This window comes from Struthio camelus, chromosome 13 (genome assembly GCF_040807025.1).
Source record: "Struthio camelus isolate bStrCam1 chromosome 13, bStrCam1.hap1, whole genome shotgun sequence".
Classification (NCBI taxonomy): Eukaryota; Metazoa; Chordata; class Aves; order Struthioniformes; family Struthionidae; genus Struthio; species Struthio camelus.
The window spans coordinates 10,604,750-10,632,575 of record NC_090954.1 but is presented as its reverse complement, the minus strand read 5'-3'; the positions used below and the strand labels follow the sequence as shown (position 1 = coordinate 10,632,575).

The following is a 27,826-nucleotide window of genomic DNA, read 5'->3' as shown; positions in this document are numbered from 1 at the left end:
GCCCTGAACTAAAAACCAAAAGGGAATACATTTCCATAGAAAAGACCATTATTGGATTTTTGAAGAGCCAAAAGCTGACTGTATTTTTATTTTTACTAAGAATCAAAATTTTCAAAATCATATTAAAAACCTACAAAAGATATGACTTTTAACCAGCTTTTTGTTTAGGGCACAGGACTATCGCTCCCAACTCATACTGTAAACTGCCATGAAAGCTAAAATTCCCTAATAAGCAGTCTGTAAAAAAGCACAGGAGAGGAATGTCTGTTTGACAGCCATCAACTGTGTTACTGTGGGAAATGGCATACACGGTAGGAAGTTCCCCACATTTAAAATTTTAAAAAAAACAAAAAACAGTTGAGTAAAAGCAAAACTGCTAGCACCCTTTCTTTTTTTTTTTCAGTGATTCACTCTATCAAACTGGACCAAAAAAAGCACTTCCAAGGATTTCTTCCACTTAAATTGAGCCATCTGAAAGTTGGATTGATCAGAGTCTTAAAGTCTAGGCCAATCCTCTATATGCCCTCAATAGTCAGTGTAGGCAGAAAGCGCTATCAAACAGCAATTTATTTCCCATGGTTTAGATACCTCCAATTTGGGATGAGCTGCCCTCTGGAAGAATCTACATTTCTCTAGTGAACTGTGGTGACAAGTTTAGACTAGGCACTTAACCATAAACATCTGAAGATAGCTGAGATAAATCTTACCCTCAAGTGGTTCTGGTTAACAGGGTGAACTGGCAAAATGAGAAAAGTTTCATGATATTTTGGGGGGAAAAATATTTATAAAGCCAGCAAAGAATTTTAGTAGTAAAGGTTAACATGCTAGTCTTACTACATCAGCATGTGCCTTCCACCCCTCACCCCCATTCTGGCATGAGCTGTAGAGACAGCTTCTGGTTGTATCTTTGAATTTCCCAGCATTTACTGGTCTGTCACCACTTTAATGTTCTTTAAACATAATTTGTGGCATTTTCCAATACTCATCTTCCCTGGTTCCCAAGAAATGTCTGACCTATTTATGGTCCATTGTTACAGAGAGCTGGGGAGAGTTAAGTAAGTTTCCTGGTTTGTTCTCCACAAACAGTTTAGTTTTCCTTTGTGCTCTGAAGTAAATAAATTTAACTGTGTTTAAAACCACAAATATACAATGCTGTCGCCCACACATTCCCAAAGGGTGAACATTATGTCTGAAATCCTATGGCTTAGGATGCTCAGGATATATTTTACTCCTCTCTTCTCTAGAACGGATGCTTGGAAGCATCGCAATGCTTCCAAGGAAGCTTCCCAATGCTAAAGGAAGTGCCCTTTCCTTTAGATTTTTCTCCTTATCTGCTACCGACCACTGTCAGAGATTCTGAGCTAGAAGGATCTTTGTTCTGGGTCAGTACAATCAGCCTTAGGTTCTCATGCACACAGAAAGGACTCAGCTAACTGTTATATACTAGCATTCCTCTTTACCGTCGTCATCTCCAGAAATTAGTTTTAAGGGAGAAACATTTTCACTGCACTTATAAATATGCCCTCTGAACCCTGCCTCCGGTCTCAAACTGATTCCACCCACCAGCACTACCAGGATCTGGGTTATATGCTGGGACAAGCTTTCCCTGAGTTGCTCTGGCTCCCTCTTGTAATGGGAGTGACCCAATGGGTGCTGCCTGGGTTTGCATATCCCAGGCCCACCCAAAAAAAAAAGAGCAAATCCGTTGTTGGCTTCAGTGCCTCCGGGATTATGGGATCCTGTCCTAGCTACACTACTGACCTGCGTCCTGACCTTGGGAACCCACTCCACCGCTTCCCAGTGCGCTTCCTCCTCCCACCTTTACACTGGCTGTACTGCCTTCAAAGCAGAGTCGGTCTGATACTCACATGTACAGCACCTGGAATCGGTGAGCTATTAGCATCAAGGGATATCAAAAATAAAGATAGTACTTCTGGAAGCCCCTGAGTTCCAAATTGTTGGATGCTGGCAGAGTGTTCTGGAGAAGCATTACTACACAATTGTCCTGGTGTTCTTATAGATATTGGCCATTGCCCTCTGCCAAACACAAGATACTGAGCTTTGTGAACCTACATGTCTGACCCAGCATGGCCATTCCTATGCTCTAACCTCAGGTGCAAACTCTTCGACCATTAATGGACATTATAACAACTGTAGCAATGACATGCCAAGAAATAAGAATTTGTAAATATGAGTTACCTACATTTTTGAACTTTTTTTTTTTCTAAATGTAAATCTTGAGCAAGGCATTAACCTCCGATTCGGAGATGAAACCACAAGCTGAAATCCCAGATCCAGCTTCCTCTTCCCCTCCAGCATTTGGCAAATTGAGTTCTGGAGTTGGACATAAAGCTAGCGACTGGGCCCTTTCTTCCAAAGGATTTTCAAGTAAGTTGGTCTGATATTTGGCAACTGCATTGGTTGTTTTATATACACTCTTATATGTCAGTTGGGACATACAGTGGATTAGACTAAAACCTGAGTTATGGAGATCTTCAGAATGGAGGAAGGAGCATGTCCTTCAAAATCCAAAACACATTTGGTTTGAGTGTGTACAACAAGCCTCTTTCTGTGGTTTGCTAATATATTCTAGACATTCTTGTGTGATACAGCATCATTTCACACTCTGAAGAGTGCCAGGTTACTTTCTTTTTTTAAAAAGTGACATTTTATAAGGAGATGTCATTAATCTGAGTCACTAGTTTATTTTTGCATGCCTCAGCTCTGGTTTGTGGTTAGGGAAATGGTGACAATCAGTCATAAATTTAACTTGGACTCTGTGTGAAGAGGACCATTAGAAGAGGAATGAAGAAAAAACCCACCAGCTTGCACCTACTGAGGCTAATGAACAGCATGCTTTCAGTGGAAACAGGACCTCTAAGGTATCTATATTTTCAAAAGTGACTACTGACTTTGCAGGCCTCAGTTCTGGGCATCCAGATGCAGATTAATAAGCCTTGGTTTTCAAAAAGAGGGTGCCTATTCATTTTTTAAAAATGAGTCAGGCCTCCAAAATAAGCACTCAAAAACAGAGACTTCCAAAATCAATAATAAACATAAAAAGCTGTCACAGAATTTGATTCAGCAGGAAAAAAAAAAAAGTAGCCTCTGTTTTTGTGCTGTACAAAGGTAAAAACTGATGTTTCAGTGCTTCATCTTTTCTTAATATAAAAGAAGAAGAAGTGGTTTCCAGCTGACTCTGTGCAGTTGGAGGAATGTTCTTGGCAGGAAAATGTCTGAAGAAATAGTCCATTTTAAGCAAATACTGTGGAATATTTATAAGAAACCAATTCTGTCCTCACAATCATGTGTGTTTGCCCTGAAACTTGACTCTAGGAGTTTGCAGCCCCCCAACAGGAGAGAGAAACAACGGAGGATTTTATCAGCAGCTCAGATTTGGACTATGTGCAACAACGCACAGACCCAGAATGTGGCTTAAATAACTGCAAGTAACAAATCAGCCTGTTTCTCGACTGGACAAACAGAAACGCAGAGTCTGTTTGGCAAACACACTATTTGCTGGGAGTTGTTTGTCCAGATTCAACATGTGCACACGATACACCAATATTGTTTGTTTGTCAGTTACGAAAGTCCCTGAAAAAAAGGTATCAGATGGCCCATTTTGCTGTACTCTAAAAATATCAAGGCCTTTTAAAGTCATTTTTATAAAGTAATATGGGAGCTAAGGATTAATTGAACTCACTGGCTTAAGGTATCTGCATTTCTGCACAAAATTAATGTGACAAATTAAGTTTTTATTTAGTTCTCCCTGGCTGAGAAAGGTTGTAATTATGTTAGAGTGTTTACTGCTAAAATATATGTTTAAATAATAAATATGTGTTTCAGAAACCATTTTAAACCTCCTTTTTTAACACAGTCAACTCCATTTCAAGCATATAAATATTTCAATTACAGAACTTGAATACATGTAAAATAAATTAAAAATATATTATTTACATTTCAAATTATTTATAACATATGCAGCTTGACAGCAACAAATTCACTCTTCAAATGAACAATATTTTTTTGGCTGTTAACTTTGCTTCTGAAATGTGGTAGGTTTTATATTTTAAATATCCATGCGTCTCCGGTACTTACATAGATTTTGCTGTAATAAATTCTGAGTAAGATAGAACCTTTATGATAATTATTTTCACAGCACCTCTCTCAAGAAGGTGGCTAATCTTATTACAATGTTAGAGAAAGAGAACTGAACTTTAAACAGATTGTGTGATTTGCAAAAGGTCCCATGCAAAATGAAGCTAATTTAAATAGTAGACTTCATCCTCAGAACCACCTGCAATTACAATTTAAAATGAAGCAAAAAAAAAAAAAAAGTGAAAATATTTTGCAAGATCAGTTCTTTTTCTTTAGTTTCCACCTGCCTAGCTTTGTTTTGGGCTTCCTGAAATTCAGTTAAAATTATGTTTTGTTTGGATCCACGAAACAACAGGATGAAATTAAAAATTCTGCTTGTGTTCAACCAGGAAATAACCTGGCCAGGTTTGTTCAGAACTGGGCCTGACTGGCAACACTGGATGAACCTTCTCCAGTTTTGAAACTGTACTGAACTTCAGAAGATTGACAGTTCAATCCTGCACTCTATTAAAGTAAAACAAAAATATTCTTCCTGGGCAGTGAAAATGTGCCAGATATTTTTAGAAATAAGAAGGCAAAAGAAAGAACTGATCTTCTATTTCATATGTGGCTAGTATGTGTAATTTGAATTATTTATAGATCACTGTTATTTAGAGATCACTCAGACAACTCACGCATTTCTACGCTTGTTTATCATGTTTGCCTGCTTCTTTTAGAAATCATTTCTTTTCCTCTATATGATTTTTTGTTGCTCTCATAGGTTATGAAACCAAGAAGCAATTCTATAGGGGAGAGAGAGTGAAATAGTTTTCACTCCGAGGCTTCTTGCAGCCCATGGTAAGATTTATAACACACTCACTTTGGTCTGACCCCCCCGCCTCCTCCCCAACATGTTTAATTTTAGGACAAGGCCTTGCGACCATCAGCAACGATGTCTTGACCAGCACGCACTCTCCCGAGTTTAGAAATTGCCAGTTAATGGCTTCTCCTGATAAACAGAATGAAGATTTGTAATGAAAGATCCAATTCTGCAGGACCCAAACTAGCGTACTTCCCCCGGCCTCCTCGCCTTTCCCACTTAAACATCTGTAACGATAACAGCTTCAGTCCTAGCCCACAAAATGCTTACGCTGGACCCAGGGGGCATTTTCATGATCACATAAGGGCTTCAGAATAGGGCTCATTTATTATATCTGCTTTTCTGGAATGCCCTTTCATCCACACTTGTCCTCAAGTGGAAGGATGAGAGAGAGCGAGGGAGAGAGGGAGAGAACAGTGAAGCCCATAAAGGACATTAGAGGATACTCTTCATATGGAAAAACTGCTGCCATGTGTGTAACAGAATGAGCAGGGCAAAGCGCTGGGTAGGAATTAAGCTGCCCGAATTTCTACGGCCCTGTGCGCTGAAAGGGGCCGTTCTGTTCATGCTGCTCATGATTTAATATTCCACAGACTTTGGGGAAATAAAAGGCTCCAAGCTCAATAATGTGCCAGGAGACAAGAGGAAATAGGAAGCTGAGAGGAACAGCAAAAGCAAAAAATGGATGAGAAACAAAAAAAAAAAAAAAAAAAAGGTTCCTGTGGAACTATAGAGGCCTCCACTGGATATGGTTAAGTCTGTATTTTCCACCCTGGATACAAGACTGTATATTCAGTTACCATTAAGCTGATAGTACTTACACCAAGTACCTACGCTTTAAGGACCTGTGATTCAGAGGTGCTGAATTTCTGCAGTCCTCACCTCATTTAGCTGCAGCTACAAGTAGCCAGTTTCTCTGGAAAGCAGGATCACCTAAAGGTTCGTTTCCTGTGGGCCGGTAGCCATTGTAGTGTTAAACGCAGAATTATTCACAGAGGCATTTATCCTTTCCATTCCTTGGAATAAAAGGCACTGAGCTAAATTCTGGGCCAGTGAAAGGAAATGCAAAACCCTCCGACTATAGTGGATTTCTGCCACAGGTAAATTTGACTAATTATTTTCATAAAACTGAATGAGGAAAGGATTCACATCTAAGTATTTGTTGTTGATTCAGCATGTGGCATAGAAAAAGGACAAGCTAGCTGTAAGCTAGACAAAGCTATTAGACGTTACCGTTCAGACAACACCTACCTCACTCCAAACCAGCATGGTGCCGAATATGACCTGTAACCCATCAAAGAAATTGTCTCCTATGATGATGACAGTGGCACCTCCTGTAGTCCATCCTTCACTTGGACTGATGGCTTTGATACATGGTGTAGCTGCTTTTCAACACACATGAAAAAGAGAAGTATTCTGCTGTTAGAACCAGATTTTAATGATTGAAGACTTGAGAAAAATAAAATAAAAGGTGCTTTCATTTCCCCCCGTACTAACACAAAGATTTCGGCAATCTCATTCTTTCTACTGTATGTGCATGACCTCAGACTAAATCTTTGGAAGTATATTTTCTCAATTAATTTCTGTTTGTTTTTGTTAGCTGTATTTAAAAAGATCAACTTTTTCAAGTCCGTATTAACAAAAAAACATAGCATGATAGGCAGAGACCAGTTGGAAACGAGGACAAACTCCTACCTTTTTTCTGTATGAAATGCTGAATACTTGAGTTAATAAAATAATCTGCAGTGAGCTTGCTTTATTATCCATTATAACTTAGATTAACTATGGGAATGCCCATAAATACTGTGGAAAACGTTAGCTAAATAAAAAAAAAAGGGCGTAACCCTCAGCATTTCTTTAAGTCCTCTACAATCAGACCCAGGTGGTTTCACTGTTAAACCACCCTGCCCTGCTTAATGCTTTAGCAACTTTAAAAAAAAAGACATAAAGGAAAAGAATGGGAACGGAAGAAAGAAAGAAAGAAAGAAAGAAAGAAAAAGAAAACCTTGCTGGGAAGTCAAAAGGTTTAAGACATCCCAGTTATGTTGTACCTACTAAGAAATGCTTGCAATGTATTTTGCCATATTCATAGCGTCCATCTCCATTTGCCCTAGCCACTTTCTCGGCATCATATGCCCTAAGTGCCTCCTGAGAGGATCCTGAAAACTCAAAGCGGTGTTCAAAGGAGTAAGCTCAGTTCTTGGTGCTGTAACATCTTCTGTTTTAAGCCTGTCCAAGCAGAAGTAAGCTCAGCTTTATACACCAGTGGGGTAGGGCACTAAAAATATTCACAGACTGCTTGCCCTTCTCTGCAATACTAAAGTTCATCTGAATTTAACTGTGCTGAACCCAGTGGAATAACACTCCTGTAAAAATAACCCAATAGAGACAAAAAGTCCTAGGTAACTGTCTGCTGTGGAGCCGCAGGCTGGCCACGGTGGCCTGTCTTCACAGAGACTGATGAAAACAAGTGACTCCACCCCAAATATCACCTACTTCTGCTTGCTAAATCTGAAGGAGGGGACACCATAACACCACCCCATTAGATAGCATTTTAAGTAAATCGGGTACCCCAGTGACTGCATTTTGTAGAGAAAGATTCCTTTAAAAGTAGCAAAACCCCACTGATCAACATCAGCATGGACAAGAAAGGCCCTTTCCTTTACGTAGAAACCCACTCTGCAGAGAAAATACTGAAAACATATGAGGGGCTGACGCTGCCTGTGCTGAGGCTCAAGTGTCATTCAGGTGTCAATCAGCAAGACTTCGTTATCTGCATATAAATCTGCATAGATAGCTGTTCTTGTAGGGTTGCAGGCGTTTGATTGTGAGCTGCCTCTTGGTCAAAAGGTTGGCTGAGCTGCTTGTTTTCCCGCTAAGGCTGAGTATTTGCCAAGGCAGTCAAAGGAGAGCACACAGGCACTTTGTCAGGTAAGGATTCACTAAGAAAAGAGGGATGCGAAGGCTACGCACGCATTAGCACCACCCAGGACAATACCCTCACACCCCTGAGTTACTGAACACAGTTGTGGCTGTGTAGTGGCACAGCCCCTGCCCTGCTTTGTTCTCAAGGTAAGTAATTTAACTATAAATAAATTAATTAACTAACACAGAGAAGCTTGCTTTAAACTGCTCTAGACACAAAGTGCTGAAGAAACAGCATGCATCAACATGATCATTTATTAGTTAAGTTCTGGTAGGCTGGACCTATTTGCAAGAGCTGGTGAGCCTGGCGAGGAGATCCTTCCGCGGAGCCTCACGGGCGGGCGCAGGGCTGGAAACACGGATGGAGTTGGAAAGGGAGCTGTTGAGTCACTGTCAGCAGTACGTGTGTCGGCGGGCACTGCTGCAGGCTCGCGCCACGGCACTGGACAGCGTACGGGGGAAGCAAACAGACCCCGTCCCCGCTTACAAAAGGTTGCTAGTGTCAGGCACAAACTTTTCCACTACTTAAGCTGATGCGGATGCCAGTTCAAGTGAGAAACACACACACACACACACACACACACACACACACACACACACACGCATTCACACGCAGAAAAACCATTACCCTATTCTAAACTTGGCCGAGCCCAGCAGCTAACTTTTACATGAGCTAACAAAAGAAACATCCTAACGTTACCGTCATGAAAATGCAGCACACACACAAGTAACTTCAATATGTTTAATTTGGATTCAGGTTACTTGCATAAAACTGTGCATAAAAACCACTGCAAAGTCCAAAACCAAACGCTTTCCTTTCAACTGAGCTCACAGCACCGGCTTCACAGTGAAAGCAGCTTTTCAAAATGCCATCTAGCCCTTCCACAGAATCAAACCTTTTCATAAATAAAATTAAAGTCACTTTCAAATTACACCCATTTCAGTGTTTCCAGTTGATTGTGGACACACACACCACAATAAAACCCAAACATAATCAGTTTCCCATGTGTCAGAGAATGGGCTACTTTTCTTAAAGACTATAGGCAAAATTTTTTTTCCTAAATACCAGGGAATAAAAATGGTTTGGGATCGTAAGCCATTAACGGAAAACATATGCAGGCTTCAAAATTATAGATTCAATTCCTCTTTAAAATGAATGCAAGATACTGCTCTGCAGCGGCAGGACCCCACTGCAGGCCTTGCTATTCATCTTGCGACCTTCTTTGTGGCACCTTCATTGCACTCAGAAGTGCAAGGTGCTGCACGTCGCGTGTCGTCTCGTGTATTTGAGTCCAGTCGTTATACATGTATGTGCTCCGCACCAAACACATGCCAAGCCCCATCCCAGCCAGCGGGGCTTCAAGCAGACACTCAGGGACTTTGCCAAACTGAAGCTACCCCCCTACCCCTCACCTCGTTTACCAGGATGCTGTAGCCCACAAAGGCGAGGTGACCATTCACACGTGCAATTTTATTCAAATACAGAGAAACTATGCTGAACTAGTGCCTCGCTGAAGCTGCTGGCGAGAGCCCAGGACATACCCTTTGAGGAGGAGAAGTCAGGGCTCGGCGTTTGATGAGCAGGGCAGGTCAGTACCATTTGCCAGCTCTGGCAGGAAGCACCCGAGAAGCAGCGAGAGCGCTGCCCGCTCTGCAGAGCTTTCCGAACGTGATCTTCCCCCGAGACAGTCACAAACACCAGTGGGACTTCCCAACCTTCCCCACACAGCTTCTCCTGTTGCCTTAAATGCAAGTGTCTGTAAAGCCTGGAGGGGCTGCGTGAAGGGGCTGCCCCCAGGGCACCCCACTGGCAGGCTGCGTCGGGAGGACCTTGCGGAGACCCGGTGGCGGAGGCACCCAGGCCACTACCCGGGTCTGAAGACACGAAATACACTTCCACAATGACATATTTGCGACAGGCAGTGTCGCAAATGGGAAAGTGGCCTTACAAAACCTTTGCATTTCCCAGGCCCTTTTCTTGGAGCCCCCGGAAGGAGGACGGTAGGATCAGGTCCCATTTGGCCCATGTCACCACAGGTAAAATTGGGAGGGGGGGGACTGTTATGACCTCGGTGCTAGCCATGCCCTGGGTACAAATGTTTGGCCAGCTCAGGCCCTTCACTCTTCATATTTCTTCTGTTGATCATTCGGCAATTTTCAAAGTGCTGTCTGGAGGGTGTTTACTTCTGTGCAACCCTAGAAAAACAGAGCTAGGCAGAATAATCCTTTCATTGGAAGTCTTGGTTTTTCTACATTTTGTTTTGGTCACAAGAGAAATCAAAACACAGAACATTTTTTTGCAGAATACAGAGTTCCAAAATTTCTATCTGGAATTTTAACTATGACACTGTTCCAAGAGGAACAAAATATTTTGTTCAAAATATGAACATTTCAGATGTCCATCTGTAACACTAAAGCATCATTTCTAGAGCGGTGTTTTCAAAATAAACAGAAAAAAGTCAAATGAAATTGGTATTTTTCTGCAGAAAAAAAATTTCAGTGAAGCCTGAAACTTCACTGGAAAAAAACTGCAGTGAAAGACTTCTGACCAGTTCTAATAAAGGCAATGAAGTCTACATGATTGATAACATGCACAGACTTCAAGTCAAGAGAATTATTCTAATAAAAAAGAATAATTACACATTCTTACACACATAAACAAACTATATCCGGAACCAAGAGTCTGGTAGCCCATCAGATAGTATTAAAAAAAACTCTCTGTTGCTTGGTCTATGGTGTATTTCATTCACAGCACAATTTTCCGAAGAGTCTTTGGATGGAGGAAAAAGCTGGAGACTAAACTAAATGCAACCCCCCAAACCGCAGCACGAGCCCTGCAGCTCCTCACTGAAGGGGATAAGGCCGTATCCTCCACCTGCTGAAACGGCCTAACGGTTATGAATACTACTGAGCTGCTCTTATTCTTTGCGTGACATCAAGACAAATCAGAGTGAACGTGTGACAATATGTTTTATCGTGCTGCTCGTGTGGTTTGGCTTAACAGACGTAGATATTAAAGGGAGGTATTGCAGTCCCAAACCTATTGAAGCCAACGGGAATTTTGCCGCTGACTTCAAAGCTAAGGTCTCTATCAATAATTTTTAAGGATTTATGAGCAAAAATCTTAATGACTTCGAGGGAAATAATATTCCATAGCTTCTTTTGAAATTGTCATCTTTCCTCAGTATGTAAGTTGTTAAAATCTTACCATTTTCTATACAACAGATGGCAGGCACCAACTTCAGCGCACAAGTAACAGAAAGGAAAAGTTTTCCGTTGTGGTGTTGTGTGTGCCAGTGTGCTCCTGTGCTCCTCTAGCTACCAACAGACAGGGGATTTTTCTTCCTTCAAACTGTGACAATAAAATGATTACCCCGCCGCAGTTTAGCATAATGGTTCAGAAACGCTCGTGGCGTATTGCAGAGTTAAAGTGGAAATTATTAGGTAGCTCTTCTTTGTTATAATAATGATCACTCCACAAATAAAAGCTCTTCTCCCAAAGGTACTGCAAGGCACAAAATGCTAATTCTGAAGATTATGTGTGCACTTTTATTAAATATTACTATGCCCTGTCTGTTTGAGGGCTTCACTGCTCTGATTGTTTTATGAGTGCCACGTTAATGTCAGCCCCATCTTGCTAGCAGCAGGCACACATTTTAGCTTTTGTATGAGAGTTGATCAAAGGCCACGTGCTGAGGGAATTGCTGAGAAAACACGGACAAGCGATAAAAATCTAACAGATTAATTGGTTTAAATTTCATTTCAGGGCGTTGAACTTTGGCTCAGGACACTAATACTACACTACCAGTCAGGGCCTAATTACCACATTTCCAATTTGCCTCTGAACAACGCTTGGAAAGGAGCATAATAACGATAACGATAACAACAACAACAACAACAACACAACAGCAATAACACCTCCTCATAGCTTCTCATACATGTTTAACAACTAACTTTGTGCGCAGGCAATTGCACTAGGAAATCCCTCGCCCCCACGTCACCTCCTCTGCCTCCCGAGCCTTTCTGTCTGCCTCAAACAGCAACTGAGGACAGAAGAAATAGCAGATGCCCCCAGGACCATCAAACGTTTGAACGTACAGAATCAATGAGTTACTGACTCAAATCCCCCACAAACACACACAGGACCTCTCATAATCTTAATTAGGGACCTGAATTTATAAGCAGAGATAGCATTTTATCCTCCAACAGAAATGATCTATTCCACTGATAGAAAACAGAGGCTGAGGGAGAGAAAAAAAAAAACCCCATATTTACCACAAAGTTTATGGGTGGCCTTGGAATAAGGGTTAATTGAGCTTAGAGGTACATGTTCACTGAGGTGAATTAGTGGGATGCACAGCTATCAGCAGGGCTCTGGGACTGCTCTTATTCAGCTTCTGAAATGTATTTGCACTATGATTAATATCCAGTTTGTGCTAGTGACTGTAAGAATGACCTCGCCTGCGGTTTTTATCATGAAGGGTGGTTTCATCCTCCATTATTCCATAGATGAGGCTCTGACAACAGCTTCAGCTTCACAACAGGAGTTTAAATGATGGGGTACAGGCTTTTATTTTTCTTCTCTTTAAGATTTTTGTGACACGCAAGATGAGTTGCATAAAGCCAGCTAAAAGAGGGAATTCAGATGAAGAGAGAATTTCCATCTCATCTGAGTAGAAATGCTGAAAATACCTAGGGTTCATGTTTATTTTCCTTTTTTCTTGGGTAAAACTCAAGTGCAGGCCAACTATATAAATGAGCTACAGATTAACCCACAGTTTATGGGTCTGAACCTGTGACTTGTTAAAAGCTTTTGGCAAACTACTGATTTTCAGAACCTCAAGACAAATCAGTGTTATGCACTCAAAACCATGACTTATTCAAGTCGTGATTCAGCAAAGCACTTAAATAAGTGCTTACAAGCCCAACTAATGAAGCAGCTTGCAGAATAAGGAATGGGATTTTTAAAGATTCTTAGCGCTGCTCTGCTCAACACTGTCAAGAACTATGTAATGCATCCAGAACTGGGCTTCCCTGTTTCAAAATACATTTAAGTTATGTGTAGACCACACCATGGAGTGCATGCAGAGCTCACCCAACCTAGTGTGAGACCTAGAAGCAGCAGAGCTGAATACCAATACACTGGTTTCGGGAACCGAGCCACTGTATCTGCCTAGCACGGCACAGAGTTAAATAGACGGAGCAGCTACCTAACGCTAACTCTAGCACTTTTAAAGCATTTTTGCATCATATAGTATACATCTACCCTCAGGTACCTTGTATTGAAATCATGTAGGACTTGCTACTCTAAGCAAAGTAGAGCCCAGGAATGATCCAAGCCTAACTTTCTTCCCCATACAACTTTGGAGCTGAAAGTATACAAGCACCTCTTGGAATACTCAAGGCCTTTTAATCGATATTTTTAGATTGGCAAGGTGTGCATTTCCTTAAAAAGGGAAGAAATTTTTTAAAAATAATAGTTTTACAGAAGCGTTATATGGGGTGAAGGGTTATTCCGTTCGTCGTTGTTTATTGTGGATTTTTCCACATAAAGCATATCAACCAACTGGCAGTATCACGGAGGAGGGTTTTTTGTTTGTTTGTTTGTTTTCTGTCATTTTCCAAAATTTGCCAGTTTGAGAAAATGAACCAAATATTTTGAGTTTTTCCTGGAGTTTGAGGACTTTTCTTCTTTTTTTTTTTTCAAAAATAATTTTCTCATTCCTGAAAAGCAATAGTTGTCATCTCCTGCTCACCTACTCCCCACATGCTGCGAGAGAGAACCCTAAGAAGTTCGTGCACCCACGCAACGCTACGGTGCCCATCCAGGGTGAGTAGGCATTGCTGGAGCTGTGCTCAGCACAGGCGGACCTGGCAGCAACTGAGCTGAACTCTACCGAGGCAGCGCCTATGAGAAAAGTCTGCAGGACCAGCCCAAAGTGTTAGTCACAGACACTTGAGGGAAAGGGAATGCAGCAGTGTTTTACATATTGCACCCGGAGCATTAAATCTTCACTCTTAAGCTAAACAATGCATTTGTTGTTTATCCTAGTAAAGTGATGATCTTCCTGCTTTCCTTTTTCATATCACAGCCTGCTCTCTCTCCTATTCACTCCTGACAATAAGCAGCTGCTGTGCAGGAAACAGGGTAACAGAGGCTTCCCTCTTGAGAAGATAACTCATGTGGCTTTATGCAGCACAGGCACCAGGAGGTAATGCCCTTCTCCCCCTCCCCAGCTCCCTCGTTTACAGCAGCCCAGTATTTGGGAATTATGATTTGTAAGCCTTAAAGATTACAACACCTTGCCAAAACCGGCAACCTCCCCCCGCTTCTTTGTGACGTCTGCACTGGCTGAAATCGCTGAACCAAGAATACATGCATCAGGCGGTCCCTCCAGGTTGGGGGAAGGGAGGGGAGGTTGCCTTTGTTTCTGTTTTCAAGTAGTGAAATTAAAGGTATTCGCTGCAATTTTCTGCCTAATGCTTTGGATGCTCAGCTCCCGTTAATGGGAATTGCAAATGTAAATTACCTGGTATAATATTCCACCTACAATCAATACTTAAGCCAGTGTTTCTCTTTTATCCTTACTGATGGCTCAGCTAGCAAAGTTACATTTCACTGAATCCTGTGTGTTTCTCTTTCCTTAATGATTTCCTAAGCTCTCGGTTGTTGATCGCTGCCTGAAATATGACTGCATGGAAAAAAGGAGGCAATACTGAATAATGAGATGTGTTACCAAAAAAAAATCCAAAATCCATTGTATATTTTACTTAAAACTTTTCCATAAAAATAGGATAATTTATAGTATCTCTACAATAATCGCAAAAGAGGCCTTTTCATTTACTCTTTTACACCCCTTCAAATCACAGTAGAAGCTTTTTTTCTTTTACTTTAGGAGGTACCTCCAGCTTTCAAAAAATTAATAAGGCAATAAGGGTCCTTACCGTGTCGCTGAAAGCCAGTAAAACTTGACCTCCTAAAGAGAGCTCTATAGTGTTTGTTCATTTGTTTGGCAAGTAATAAATTCACCAAGAAAAATGTAATGTTGCTAAAGCACTTGCAAATTGTGGTCATATTCAATATATAGGTTCACCCAAAATATACATGTATAGATATTTTTCAAGAAGCCTAACAGTTTTATTGTGATATTTTCCGATGGACTGTTCTGACTTTCAGAATCACATTTGCATTGCAAAATTTATTTTAAAGGCATAAAAAGAAATTTCAAGCAGATTTTAAATTATTTTTTTGTTTGTTTGTTATTTTTGCCCCCAAAGTCAGAAGATTTTCATTTCGAGTCAGCCATGAAGAAATTACTTGCTGTGGCTTGCCTCAACCAAATGCAACACGCTGCCCGAACCGATGCAGCCACCAGCGCCCAGCTCCAGGGCTGACAAGGTCTGTGTACTCATGGGCAGCTCCGTTGTGTAGTGTACATATACACGCTGAATCAGATGGAGAAACAAAGCATCCAAAAATATCACATAGGGCCTAACTATTATTGGCAGAGCTTCCAGCTGCACAACTGGGGTCCAGTTCCCCCGGACCCAGGGGCCAGCCCAGCGCCTGCTGCGGAGCACACTTCTCTCTCGGGAATTAAGAGGCGTGTTTTGACCCCAAGCTGGAGAAATGCTATACAATGAGCCCAAAAGTTCTTGCACCTCAGTTTCCTCCCTCCTTCCTCCCGTCCCGCGGGGTCGCTTGCAAAGACGCAGGAGCAGCATTTGCTCCTAAAAGACCGGAAGCTGAAGACAATAGCACGCAAGTGGCTAAGGTGCGATACACATGCAGGATTGCACTGTTTTATCTAAAGGTGGGCTTGAAAAGCTATGTTGGTAAAACAACAAAAAAATCCTGTATGGCTTCTCCTATTTCAGTTTCAACTGCTTCCTATTGATTTAACTTCCGCTGATAAAGTTACAGGGGCCAGCTAAGCCAATACGACTATTTTAAAAACAATGAGCGTGTCCAGAAAGGAGACTGCATCTGCTTAAGTGCACTGAAGTTTAAAAATAGTTACACTGATGCAATTTCTGGGTGAGGGTGAAGCCAACCTTGGGAATGGAAGCCCAAAATATGTAATATAAATCAACCCTAAAAGTTCATCAGAACACATGTAACTGCATAGCTTGCATACCCCACATCAGACTTAACTTAGTACCACTGAAGGACCAGTCAGTTAACTAAGATCCTGAACCCACAAAACACTTTATAGGATGAGACTAATCATTTCCTTAAATGTTAACCCCGACGTTTACTGTTTTGCTAAATCCTAATGTAACAGAAGGGCAGGTGGGCACTATTTCTAAATTCATGCGTTGCTGTTATCCATTACCCTGGTCTCATTTTATCTCTTGATCGTCTTCTGAGGATGGAGAGAGGGAATGGGGACTGTATCTGGCAAACTGGAGAAATATTCTCTTTCATCTTCCATTAGTACCGTAACAAAACCGTAAATCTCTTCTAGCAAATGTTTCTAGTCCAAACGTAGGACTAGACGAGTGCTCCTGAGTCACAGCATCCAGTCCCTGCAACATGTAAAAAGCTCATCATCCCAAGCACAGTAACATCAAATTTTGATGTTCAGATCATCGGTCACACGGGCAAAGTTTAATCAATGACATTACTTTGCAACACACGGAAACTATTCTAGATGAAACAGAGTTGAATCTAAATCCAAATTCCCATTCCTCAAATTAAATATTACCATCAGTTTAGCTTTTCTGGAATCTTTCACTATCACAAAAGAGGAGAAAAAATTCTTCCCCCCTCCCCAATCAATTAGCCCTCCACTGCATCAAGTTCACCTGAGATGAATTCCACAACAAATAAGGAATTTAGTCCATCCTAGTAAAAATAGGAGCCTGGACTAAAATTAATTTTTAGCTCAATTCTCTTTGTTCAGGAGAATTCAGAAAGTCTGCCCACAACAGGGAGCTCCCAGCAATCATCTTTCAGAAACTGCGCAATCCATGCAGAAATACAAAGCAGTCGTGGCAGGGGCAGGGAGGGCCTGTAATCCAGTTTCTACATGGAAAATTCAAGTACCCTAAGAGTTCTTACTCCTCTTCTGATTTCTCTCCCAAATTACAGGCTGCTCTCTAATGCAATTTTCTGGAGCCTGAGAATCATAAAGTCAAATATGAACAAGTCTGGTGGAAAATCTGTGTCGCTAATCTTGGCCTAGGTCATATTTTTAACAGGCGCTGAATTTGTGCACCGGATTATCCAGATGGCCATACAGGAATCATCCTGATAGGATTAAACCTTTGTGCTGAACTCTGCTCCATCTGTTCTCGGAGGTTTGCCTATCACTATCAGAATAAGAATTTTTAGCCCATGTCTAGCACCACGACTGAAAGTGCTTCTGCACCACACACAGGCACATCCGTCCATCCATACATGCACACACATATACACACACATATCCTCAAGTACTTGATTAGTAACGTGAGATGAAGTTAGCCTGAAGTTTACCACTGAAGAAACATATTAGCATTATTATTCTTTTGAAGAACAAAGTATGCAAAATCTGAATTCAAACAAGAAAGCATTTTTGTTGTTGTTCTGGGACTTGTTCAATTCATTAAACCATAATTCTGCCATAAATTTACAGATGAAGGCATGACTAAATATAAAGCATCAAGGCTCTTCATCTTTGAAATCTATTACTGCATGAGGATGTATGACACAATTTCACTTTGAAGATATCATGGTTAACTGTTCCAGATTAAAAAACAACCAGCAACAAAACACATGCACAAACACAGTGCTGGATTTGTGTCTCAATCTAGTCACAGGCCAAGAACAAAAAGTAATAATCAGACCAAGTAAATAAAAGCTTATTCTCATTAATGTTGCTTTCTGCTTTTATTATCTATTAATGACAGCCTTTTGCATTCATATTGTTGCAGCCTGCCAGATGCAGCAAAGATCCATATTCATCATGTGCAGAAATTCTGCTCAGGCAGGCTCTGTGACAGATTACACTGAGTTGCCAACCGAGAGACCAAGGTCCGATGGATGGCCTCAGGTTTCTAGGCCCCGGGCCAAGGGGATAGGTAGGGAATCTGGCTCTTCTGTAAGAAAAGCACCCCAATGATCGGCAGGCTTAACTCAGTCGCTGGCCTGGCCAGAAATATACTACAAACTAATGCCTATCTGGGGTGGGGAGAGCTGCATAAGAAAAACAAACAAAATAATTCAACTGATATTATTATTATTATTATTATTATTTGGGAGGTTTGATTCAGGAATGCAATATAATACTCAGCCCATGTTTATTATGGCAGCGGGACAGCAAGGAAGGCAATGTAAGCTGAATCGCGTTTCAAGTGGAATCCGTCACTGCATCGCAGAGACTGAGAGACCCTTGTCTCTGCTGAGCAGTGTCTTTCATACTGCTTCCTTCTCTGTTCTTTGTGCTACACTGAATGGAAGGGTCAAGCACCTCCTCCCAGCCATTTAGGTTTTACTTGCAAAAACACAAGCATAAAAATATATTTATAGTTCACAGTATCTGTCCAGCAATGACACCACATAAAACCAACACGCTGAAAATCTGAAGAGTGAATACTTTGGACTCAGGCCTACAAATGCTTAGAAAAGTTTGCTCGTTCAATGAGTCTGATAAAGTCATGCTACACTATTATTTATTTAGGGCCATATTCAGACTTGAGGCATTGTAGTATGCAAAATGTCAGAATTTGGCTCTGGCTGGGTGAGTCAGGCTGCCTTAATTCAGATCCTCGTTCCCTTATGTAATCAGCAGAGGTAGACAGGTACCTCTGGGAGCCCAAAGACTTAGAGCTCCTCGCTGGCTCCTACAAGACCTGAGAAACCCCTGTAGGACAATATCGCAAACAAGAAGCAGCCTGAAGCAACCCCATAGGAAATCCTGGCCAACTGATGCTGAGCAGGCACCTGACCCCGGGCTTTGCAGCAGGCACCTCTGTCTGCTCGTGACTGAAGTGAGATGAAGAGGCAGCACCTACAGCAGCCTTCCAGGTCACCAGTCGCAGGAATGTTTTCTGCTGTGCAAAGCAACAGACAGATTTTTCCCCAAAAAGATCCTAATCAGAGTAGCTTTACCTTTCAATGCCACAAAGGGCCAAATCTAGTCAGATATTTTTTTCCTCCCCTTAACTTCCTGGGCTCTTTGAGGAGGTGAAGCAGCACGCTCTTACCTGGACGTACTGCTCCACAGCACTATGACTTCAAATCCCAACCCACAAAATAAAACTGCAGTTGGAAAGATGAGTAACTTTGTGGTCAGGCCTGTGATTTACCGCAAATGCTGACCTTCTCTTTCAACAAGAATCAGATAACATCGAACCTATGAATTCCATATGCAACCCTGGATTTTCAGCAAATATGACACGTGAGCTGTACGTTCAGCCTTCAACAGCAAGGGCACGTCTGCCTGACACCTCACAACGCAAACAGGGACCTCAGCAGGAAACGTGCCAGACTTTTACATTGCATAGGTACAAAACCTCAGAGAGTTGCTACAAATCCATCACGAAAAGTTATTTACCAAAACATAATTAATTCCGAATTCCCTCTATTCCTGTTGCTAATGGATAGTTCAGGTAATGGCAGTAGAGTAAAAAACACATAGGCTCCCGCAGGATTTGAGACCAGATTTTTGAAGGCACCCAGCTGTCCAGTGGTTACAGTAAGCACCTAATGGGATTTTTCAAAGTACCTAGCAGATAGGAATAGAAATTCTGCACCCATAGTTTTGAAATGTTTAAATTTCTTTTTCCAAAAGGAATTTAAACTGCTAAATTTTAGACAGGTTCTTCATAAAACCTTATTCTTGATCTTCTAAATGAACTTCCCCACCGTACCCAGTTCAATCAGTGAGGCCATAAACCTGCACTAGCTGTATTACAGTCACGTTCAGGTTAAAGAGATGCTTTGTCACAAAGAAAACTATAAATTCATGGCATGAAGAGGGGAAGCAGAAAGGACTAATTGTGACATACACTCTTCCGGTTATGCTCAGCAAACAGCTTGGGCTGAGAGTTTCAAAAACACTTTATGGAGTTATAACACTGGCATTGGGAAAAAGTGTGCCTTCATTAAAGCCATAAGTTCAGTGGGAATAGAGTATTTTCAAAACTGCTGATTGATTTGGCCATTCTAAAACTAGGGCATCTAACAGGAAATATTCCAAAGCGTCCAGATATCTGCAAACTGCTGTGAACACCATTCTTTGATGATCATGACCCTTAAAGATATATCCATGTGTGTTCTCAAAAATCACTAATTCTTGGCCTCTACTTACAACCACAGTTCACAAAATCCTCTCCTTTGTCCTCTGCTTAAATCAGCAGGGGAACAGAGTGGAAAAAAAAAATCTTTTACCAGCATAACAATAATGGTATTTACAATAAAAAGTTAAGTTAGATGAATTTGTTTAGAACTAATTATTAGTAACGTTGGAATAATACAATGCCTTGTAATTTACCAGCGTGTACATTTGGGAAGGTTAAAAAACAATGCCTGGCAAAACTTCACTGCCATACGGTGAAACATTTCTCTAATCCTAACGTCATTCTTCTCCCCTATGATGCCATTGTGTTAGCGACATGGTCGCCAGCAAAGTAAATTGAAATGTAATGAATGCTCATTATCTATGAATATTCATTGCCTATTTGAGTGCTACTGCCTGTTTTCCTGTACTGCTAGCTGTGAAGTTTCTGCCAAACAGAGTAGCTAAGGTTTTTCTACTTGCCTAACTGTATTCCAATTCCTCTGAGGTCTAGCAAAAAACCTCAAACCTTCAGAAGGCTGTTGGTCTCCAAATAAGAATGAACTCTGATGCTAGTTGGAGAATTTTCATCTGAACTTTTCTTCCTTGTATGTCTGCTGTAACAAAACAGATATTTTTGCATCTGTATCAAATGTTAATGACAGTTTCCCCCGTGTTTTCTTCTCTTTGCAATTTTGGGAGCATAGTTCTGAAAGCTCCTTTGAGAAATTCACAAAATGCATTCTATCTTCATCCAGGTACCATTTTTCCATGAATTCATGACACCTTCATAACAATAGAAGGTAACAACATATCACAGCATGGTATCGTTTAGATATTTTAGGGGAAGGGCTGTTTTATTTTTCATTTAGTTGAAAAACTTAAAGGGCCACTCATAGGCCGCTCATAGGCAGAAACTGCCACACCTTATTTTTTCTAAAATCAAGGTGTCTCCTGCTTGTATTGTAACAATTTTTCCTTCTTCAATTAGATGTCACACTAGATCCGAGATAAGTTATTGTCAAGCAGTAACCTTCTCTAGCTGTGGTAGCAGGAGTACCCAAACTTGACTTTTCAGGAGATATTTCCATGGGCATTATGTAACAACTACTCTTTTTATTAGAGGCTAGAATATTTCAACTGGTATCTACTATGCCTCCTGTAACATGGCAGCAGCAATGATAGTTTATATATGTTATGAAATAATGTTGAAATAACAAAAAAGTCACACTCAAACTCAGAACTCCAAATTCCAATAGGGCTTTAGGAAATACTTGTAACAGAAAGTCAGAACTGCAGTTCTGGAATCCCTTCCCCCAAATCTGTCATTAAAAATATCTGCTTCCCAGAATTGTGCTTCCTAGAATTTTCTTTTAAATCTTGTTTTCATTTAGGTTCAAGCTAAAAATAAACTTCAAAACATCAAAATTGTTGCAACCAGATATTCTAAACTTTTGAGTACCTCTAGTTAACAGCTTTCTAAGGCTGATTTATAGAAACCTTGCCAAATAGAAACAGAAGAACTTTCTGAGTTATGCTTGACATGACTGGCTGTGAGAAGACCAGCTCCACCCATCCATCCCATTCTTGTGAAATTCTTAATTACATCCAAAGAAGCAGGGGTCTGGTCCTGCAGAAAGCTGCTCTGCTCTGATGATGATAGAAAAAAAAAAAAAAAAAAAAAACCAGCACAATTCAGTGGGGCATAACTGAATTAATACAGTGTTGGCCATCTAAATTGGAGCTGCATGAATCAGAGCTGTAGTATATTTTACTAACCTGATGCATCCTAGGGTTTTACTCTAAAAGGGGCCATTATGATAATACAGCCCACAACCTCTGTGTAACGCCAGCCAAAACACCTCACCCAGCAGTCCCTGGAGGAGGAATTACTCAAGCCCCTAACCTCTCCCTGACCTGCAGTATACCTTTTAGGAAGACACCAGGTCCTAACTTAACATTTGCAAATGGCAGAGAATCTGCCACAGTTTTGGCAACTTATTTCAATGGTCCCTAGAGTTAAGATCTGGTTGAGCTCATATTGGAGTCTGTTTATCCACAAATTCTCTAAAATAAAGCACCTTAACTTTCTGGTCATGTTTTGCCTCTTCAGAGGGACAGAGGCTCTAGCTCCACCTGAGTATATATACTGGACTAATCCAGCTCTGGTGTGCTCACTTATATAAGAAAGGATTTAGCTGCAATAAGACCATAGGGCAGTGAAGAGGTTAATACTATTCACTCAGTGAGGTCAAGCTCCAAGAACACATAACAAGCCATTATGTAAAAAATGGCCTGAATTTATGAGTCACTGCATTTATGAAGGAACCGATATGAGAAAGACAACTTGGCAAAAGTGAAGAAAATGATTTCCAGCTTGAAGTTTTGCAATCCTTCAGTATATCAAGGCTCACTTACTGTTATTACTATCCATGTTGTGCAATGTTCCGAAAGTCACATTTTTTTCCCTTGTGTATGCATGGAGATGTCCAACAACCCTAGGTATTCTTCCCTCATAGAAAATAAATTAGAAAGCAGAAGTAACTCGGAATAACATACAAGATCCCCTCAAGTAGAGTGGTAGAATCCTAATATTTTTTTTCAATATTTCCCTTCTAAATAATAAATCAAGCCCACTGCATTCTTCCTTATGGAACAGTATGGCACAGAAAACTGTGCATTCATATTTTTCACATAATCACAAAAACTGTTTTAAGTGAAGCACTAAGATATAACAGGTGCTTCCACCAAAGACGCAGTGAGACACACATTAAAGTTTCTTTGTTTAAACGGGGCCAGCTTGTGAATGTAGTAGTCCCTAACTTTGTTTAACAGCTCCGAACTGCACCTTCTGAGGGGTAAAAAAATCTATCAAGTTTCAAAGATTAATGTTATTTCTCAACTTGTTAAGATTTCTCTCTTCTAGCCAATTAAATTGTTCTATTAACAATTTAATCAACAAGCATGGACACATGTAACACCAAGGGATTTTGGGGTGGAAATAAGTAAAATGAAGCCAGAAGGGACATCATCTTCATGACACTCCACACCAGCAAAAAAGTAGGTTTTACTGTTGTGGCCATCTACAGCACAAGAATCAGGTCACTAAGTCAGATTTCTGAGCATCTTTTAGGAATCAGGAACTGCTGTGTCCAACACATGCAGCTAAATTCGAGCGATACAATGGCCTTACTCAACAATTCTGTTATAATCAGACTAGACAGAATAATATTTAGAGGCAGCCAATCTCAAAGCTTAATTTTCAGTATTATCCTCTCAACAGTTTGTAAGGAGGGGGAACAACTTTGCGTTTTTATTAATCTAAATAGAAAATACATAACCAACTAAGACAGCCTAGCAATCCCTTTTGGTCTCCAATCCGAAGCTTTAGCAGGAAATCTGCACGTGTACCTCCAGTGGTGTCTGCAAGCTGTGACTGCCAGTGGTGCAGGACTGGCAAAGACAGGCTCTCTAAATGCCCCGCTGCCAAAGCAGATAATCTGCGTGACATAACCAACCCAGGCACAGCAGCTACTGCTCTTCCTTTATGGTAGAAGGTTCTGTATCCGTAGATAGGAAACGGTCCGAATCACTCACTACTCCCATGAACTGGAACACCAAAGCAAAATCCTGTCCATCTCAGGTACTATAACAGAGGAACTGAATACTCCAGCCATGCATTAACATTTCCAGGATAAGGTAGCCACTCGTAATGGCTTCACTATATAATGACCTATATTAAATACACACATATATACACACACACACATATTTACACATATATTTCATATTAAAACAATGGCAGGGCATTGCTTCAGAAATCATGGGGCTTTTTGCTGCTATCTGCAAATGGCTGACATCACATTTCATAATTTGCCCTAATGTCCACCCTGCACCTTTCTTCTTTTGCTGCTCTTGAGCTGAGACAGAATCAAATCACCAGCCAACCTAATTTTTTAGTGTTCTCCTAGAGAGGAGGAGGAGGAGGAAGAAGGAAGAGAAAAAGATATAAAACTGGTCCTTTAAAAAAAACCAAGCATTTAAGCTGCTTGTCAGTCGTTTTCCTGACAGGGCCACTTGAATGTATTCAGGAACATTTGCATAAATGCTCACAGTGAGTTCACCGTGGCAGCCAGCGCTAATGGTACATAAAGTAATTTAGTCACTTCTCTTAGGCATCCTGTCAGGGTGATAAGCACCCCCTCTTTGCCTTGTTGCATATTAGATCATTAGATAATAAAGTGTTAGAGCATGCAAACTGACAGGGTCTCAGGGACTATCATTTTTCGAGGGCATTGCGTCCTGCCACGGAGGAAAAATAATAGAGAAATTGATGCTGCAATCGGCTTTACGTTCTAGTAGAGCCATTCAAAGATTTGGGAAGAAAAAGAATTTTTACTTTGCAGCAATATGAGAGTTTTAACCAGAAACTTTGCAGACATCTGCAGTGGTGGACTTCATGCTGGTAAACTTGAAAAGGGTTGTTGCAAACCCTGTCAGAATTCCCCCCCTTCCATAAGCTTAGTCACTTAAATTGCATTGGAGAGGTTTTGCTTTTAAAATTGACACCCTAGGACGAACTACAAGCTGAAATATATTCTACTCGTCGGGGCCTATTGGCTCTTCTCTATACATCCTACTATATTTGTACAATTTAGAAAGGTCTACCACACCAGCCTTCTGGTTTACCATAAATATCAAACAAGCAAGGATCCAACTATTTGTGAATGAAAAAGTGATAATTATTGAAAGCCACAGATTACTGTGGCTCACCCTACTTATACCACACAGAGATCTATGAAATAATTGGCCTCTGCCAGCTATTACTCTTGAAAGATAGATATATTTATTTGAAATAGGAGCTTCTTAACCCGCTGGTTTCAAGGAGGACAGTGTGTGGATGTGAAACCATGATCTAGGTTTCTACTTATATTCAGAGAGATGAGCTACGAAAAGGAACTTTCCTTTCACTGTCTGACAAGCAAGATATAAATAGAGATGTGTTGGATGTCCCAAAAATAATCCAGGCTACCTGCTAATGAGATGGTAAAAACCCGAATGTGGAGACACTGGCCTCCTGAGTGGCTCAGGAGGTAAAACTTTCTTTCCAGCTTTTTGGCACCCAGAGTCTTTTGTAGGTGTCACACAAACTGTGACTCAATGTTTAAGAGCAGCATTTCCCAACACAGCTTCGTAGGGAAAAATAAAATCAATAAAACTAAGCGAGCAGCACACCTCCTTGCTACACACCTTCTCCCCCTTCCCCAATTCAAACCTCACGCAAAGACAGTCAGGCATTCATCATTATTGCGACCAGATATCTGTGTTAAGGAGTTAAATATCTAGCAAAGTACACAAGAATACATTTGTCTAGGGCAGCATTTCATAACCTATGATCAGAAGTGGCTCAGCAGAGCAATAAACCAGGGACAAACTAGCCACGACTCTGTTAGTTTCCTGTTTTGCCACTTACAGATATTGTTTAGGTCAATCTGTCTTCCCTCTTAGGAGGACGGAACAGGTAGAAAAAAAGAAAGATGAACAAACTATCTTTTCTACCTAAACTTGAGGATACAATCCAAGGTGAAAATTCCAAACATAGAAGGAAAATAATAGCTTTTGGGACCCAAACGAAAGATAAAAATTAATTGCAGTGGAAGAAATTCATCTGTTCCAAGGGTCTAAAGTTCTTGGTGACCATCCAAAACTTCATTAGTATTAAGCCCCATTGAAACTTTTCCCGTTTTTTTCATTCAGTTAAATGCTTTTGACATATAATACCAACATTTAGCACAATTACTGGAGGGTTTTTTTTTTTTTGCCATCTCTTGGACAAAAATATACACAGAATTCCTGGAGAGATGATGGACTGAAGGATTTAGCTTAAAAATAAGAGTTCTACCAAGCCTTTGGGAACAGTCTAATTTTGCAGTGTAGAAATTGCCATTCAAAAGTAAGAATTTACTAGTGGTTGCTTTATGAGGTTGCTTGAGAGGTACCTGGGAAAGGAGATTAGAAAAATCACCTTTCCCATCAAAACGGGAAGGAGATAGTTTGCAGATGTTGACTTTTAATGGTAGCACTGTATCTAGGATTTGCATGGATAAGTATTATTCACACATATAATGCATAGTATTACTTTTTTTGTTTCTTTTTGCTAACAGAACCCTTCACACAGTTCGAGTGGGAATGCTAGACGTGGTATAAGGAGATACTACTATTACACCATGCACAAGAACAGGAACATTTACAAGTATGAGAAAGCAAATAAAGCAAATATAGCTTTGACCAAAAGCGTGCGCTGAGGAGACTGCGCGGGGTGGGGGGGGGGGGGGGGGAGAAATAAAAGATAGTATCTACTTTAGTAGCAACAGACGTCAAAAAAAGAAATAAATAAAAAAGCCTTTTTATTTTTAAGACTAGACTTAATGGTAAGATTACAAAGTCGAACAGAGTGAAGTTTCCTTTTGTAAGGTTCTGCCTCCTGCTAATTAATAAAGACACAGTTCATACATTCCTTAGAAAAAGTGAGCAAAAATTATGACAGCAGTTTGTTTATTAAATTAGGTTGTTGGCAGGATGAAAAAAATTCTATAACATGAATTATGGCTGAAAATGGCTCATAGCCTACATAAAAAGTTAGAGCTAAATAAATACAGATGTAAGTTATGTTTATATAATGAGAAACGCTGCTGAGCTAAGAATTTTAGGTTAGTAAGTGTGAACTACAGCCCTGATCCTGCAAACACTTATCAATACACTCAACTTTACTGACACAAGAAGCCTCATTGATCCCAACAGGACCATATGTGTGCATAATCTTAAATATATGCATAAGTGCTTGCAGGATTGATGCCTGAAAGTGGAACAGAATGGGATGCTATTTCCACAGGAATGCACTGAGCGGTAGAAATTCACATGTTCACCCATCTCTTGCTGTTGATAATCTCTTTCAGCATATCTAGTTAACATTTTTCTGAGTGGCATTCACTTTCCTGGAGAAAACTTTATCTAGTTTCTTCAAATTCTTCAGGAAAAAAAAAAATCTATTTAATTATTCATCACATCCTTAGCAAATATTTGTGAAACAAACCAGCATAAAGGAGCAGAGTGCCTCCTACACTCAACAACTTCAGTGGAAGCTGAGGGCACACATCTCTTAGAGGGAGCAAGCACCTATTGAATTTAGGATTATAAGCAGCTTTGAAGACAAATAACAATTCTACCAAGCTGCAACAGGGAGAGGGGAGTGAAATGCCCTCTATTTTTGTTTTGTTTTTCAGTAGTAGTCATCAACTTTGAGGACAAAGAGCAAAAATAAAACATTAATCAAATCCAGATTTTTCAAAGTATATTTGCACTCAGTAACTCCCATTTGGGGCACCTACAGTCACAAGCAGACGTTCTCTTCCAGGTCCAGTTGATCTTACGGAGAAGATTACTGTCCCCTAGACTGCTTCCAGCTATCTGTCCCCATCCCACCCTTGTGGGTGTTCACGATCCTTCCAGAACTGCCAGCTAAACTGTCCTGCAGGATCTCAAACAATACAGGTTGGCAAAGAGCTATTATTTAAACTATTTAAATCTAACGAGCTTCTTTGGACTGAAGCAGACTAGGGAGCAATCAGACAATCATCTTAACTGGCATATCCATGGCATGGAGAACAGCCTCCGGCAAGGAGGA

General features: G+C 40.7%; 1 protein-coding gene across 8 annotated transcripts in view; it reads right to left on the bottom strand.

Moving 5' to 3' along the window:
* EBF1 (EBF transcription factor 1) overlaps positions 1-27,826 on the bottom strand; it is a 280,677-nt gene that overhangs the window by 68,237 nt on the left and 184,614 nt on the right. For 4 of the 8 annotated variants that reach the window (XM_068959326.1, XM_068959330.1, XM_068959328.1 and 1 more), the window contains exon 9: positions 6,209-6,342. In XM_068959326.1, coding sequence (XP_068815427.1) covers positions 6,209-6,342 — 134 coding nt within the window. The remainder of the gene's footprint in view (positions 1-6,208; positions 6,343-27,826) is intronic. The other 4 variants (XM_068959327.1, XM_068959331.1, XM_068959329.1 and 1 more) reach the window with 1 other exon arrangement.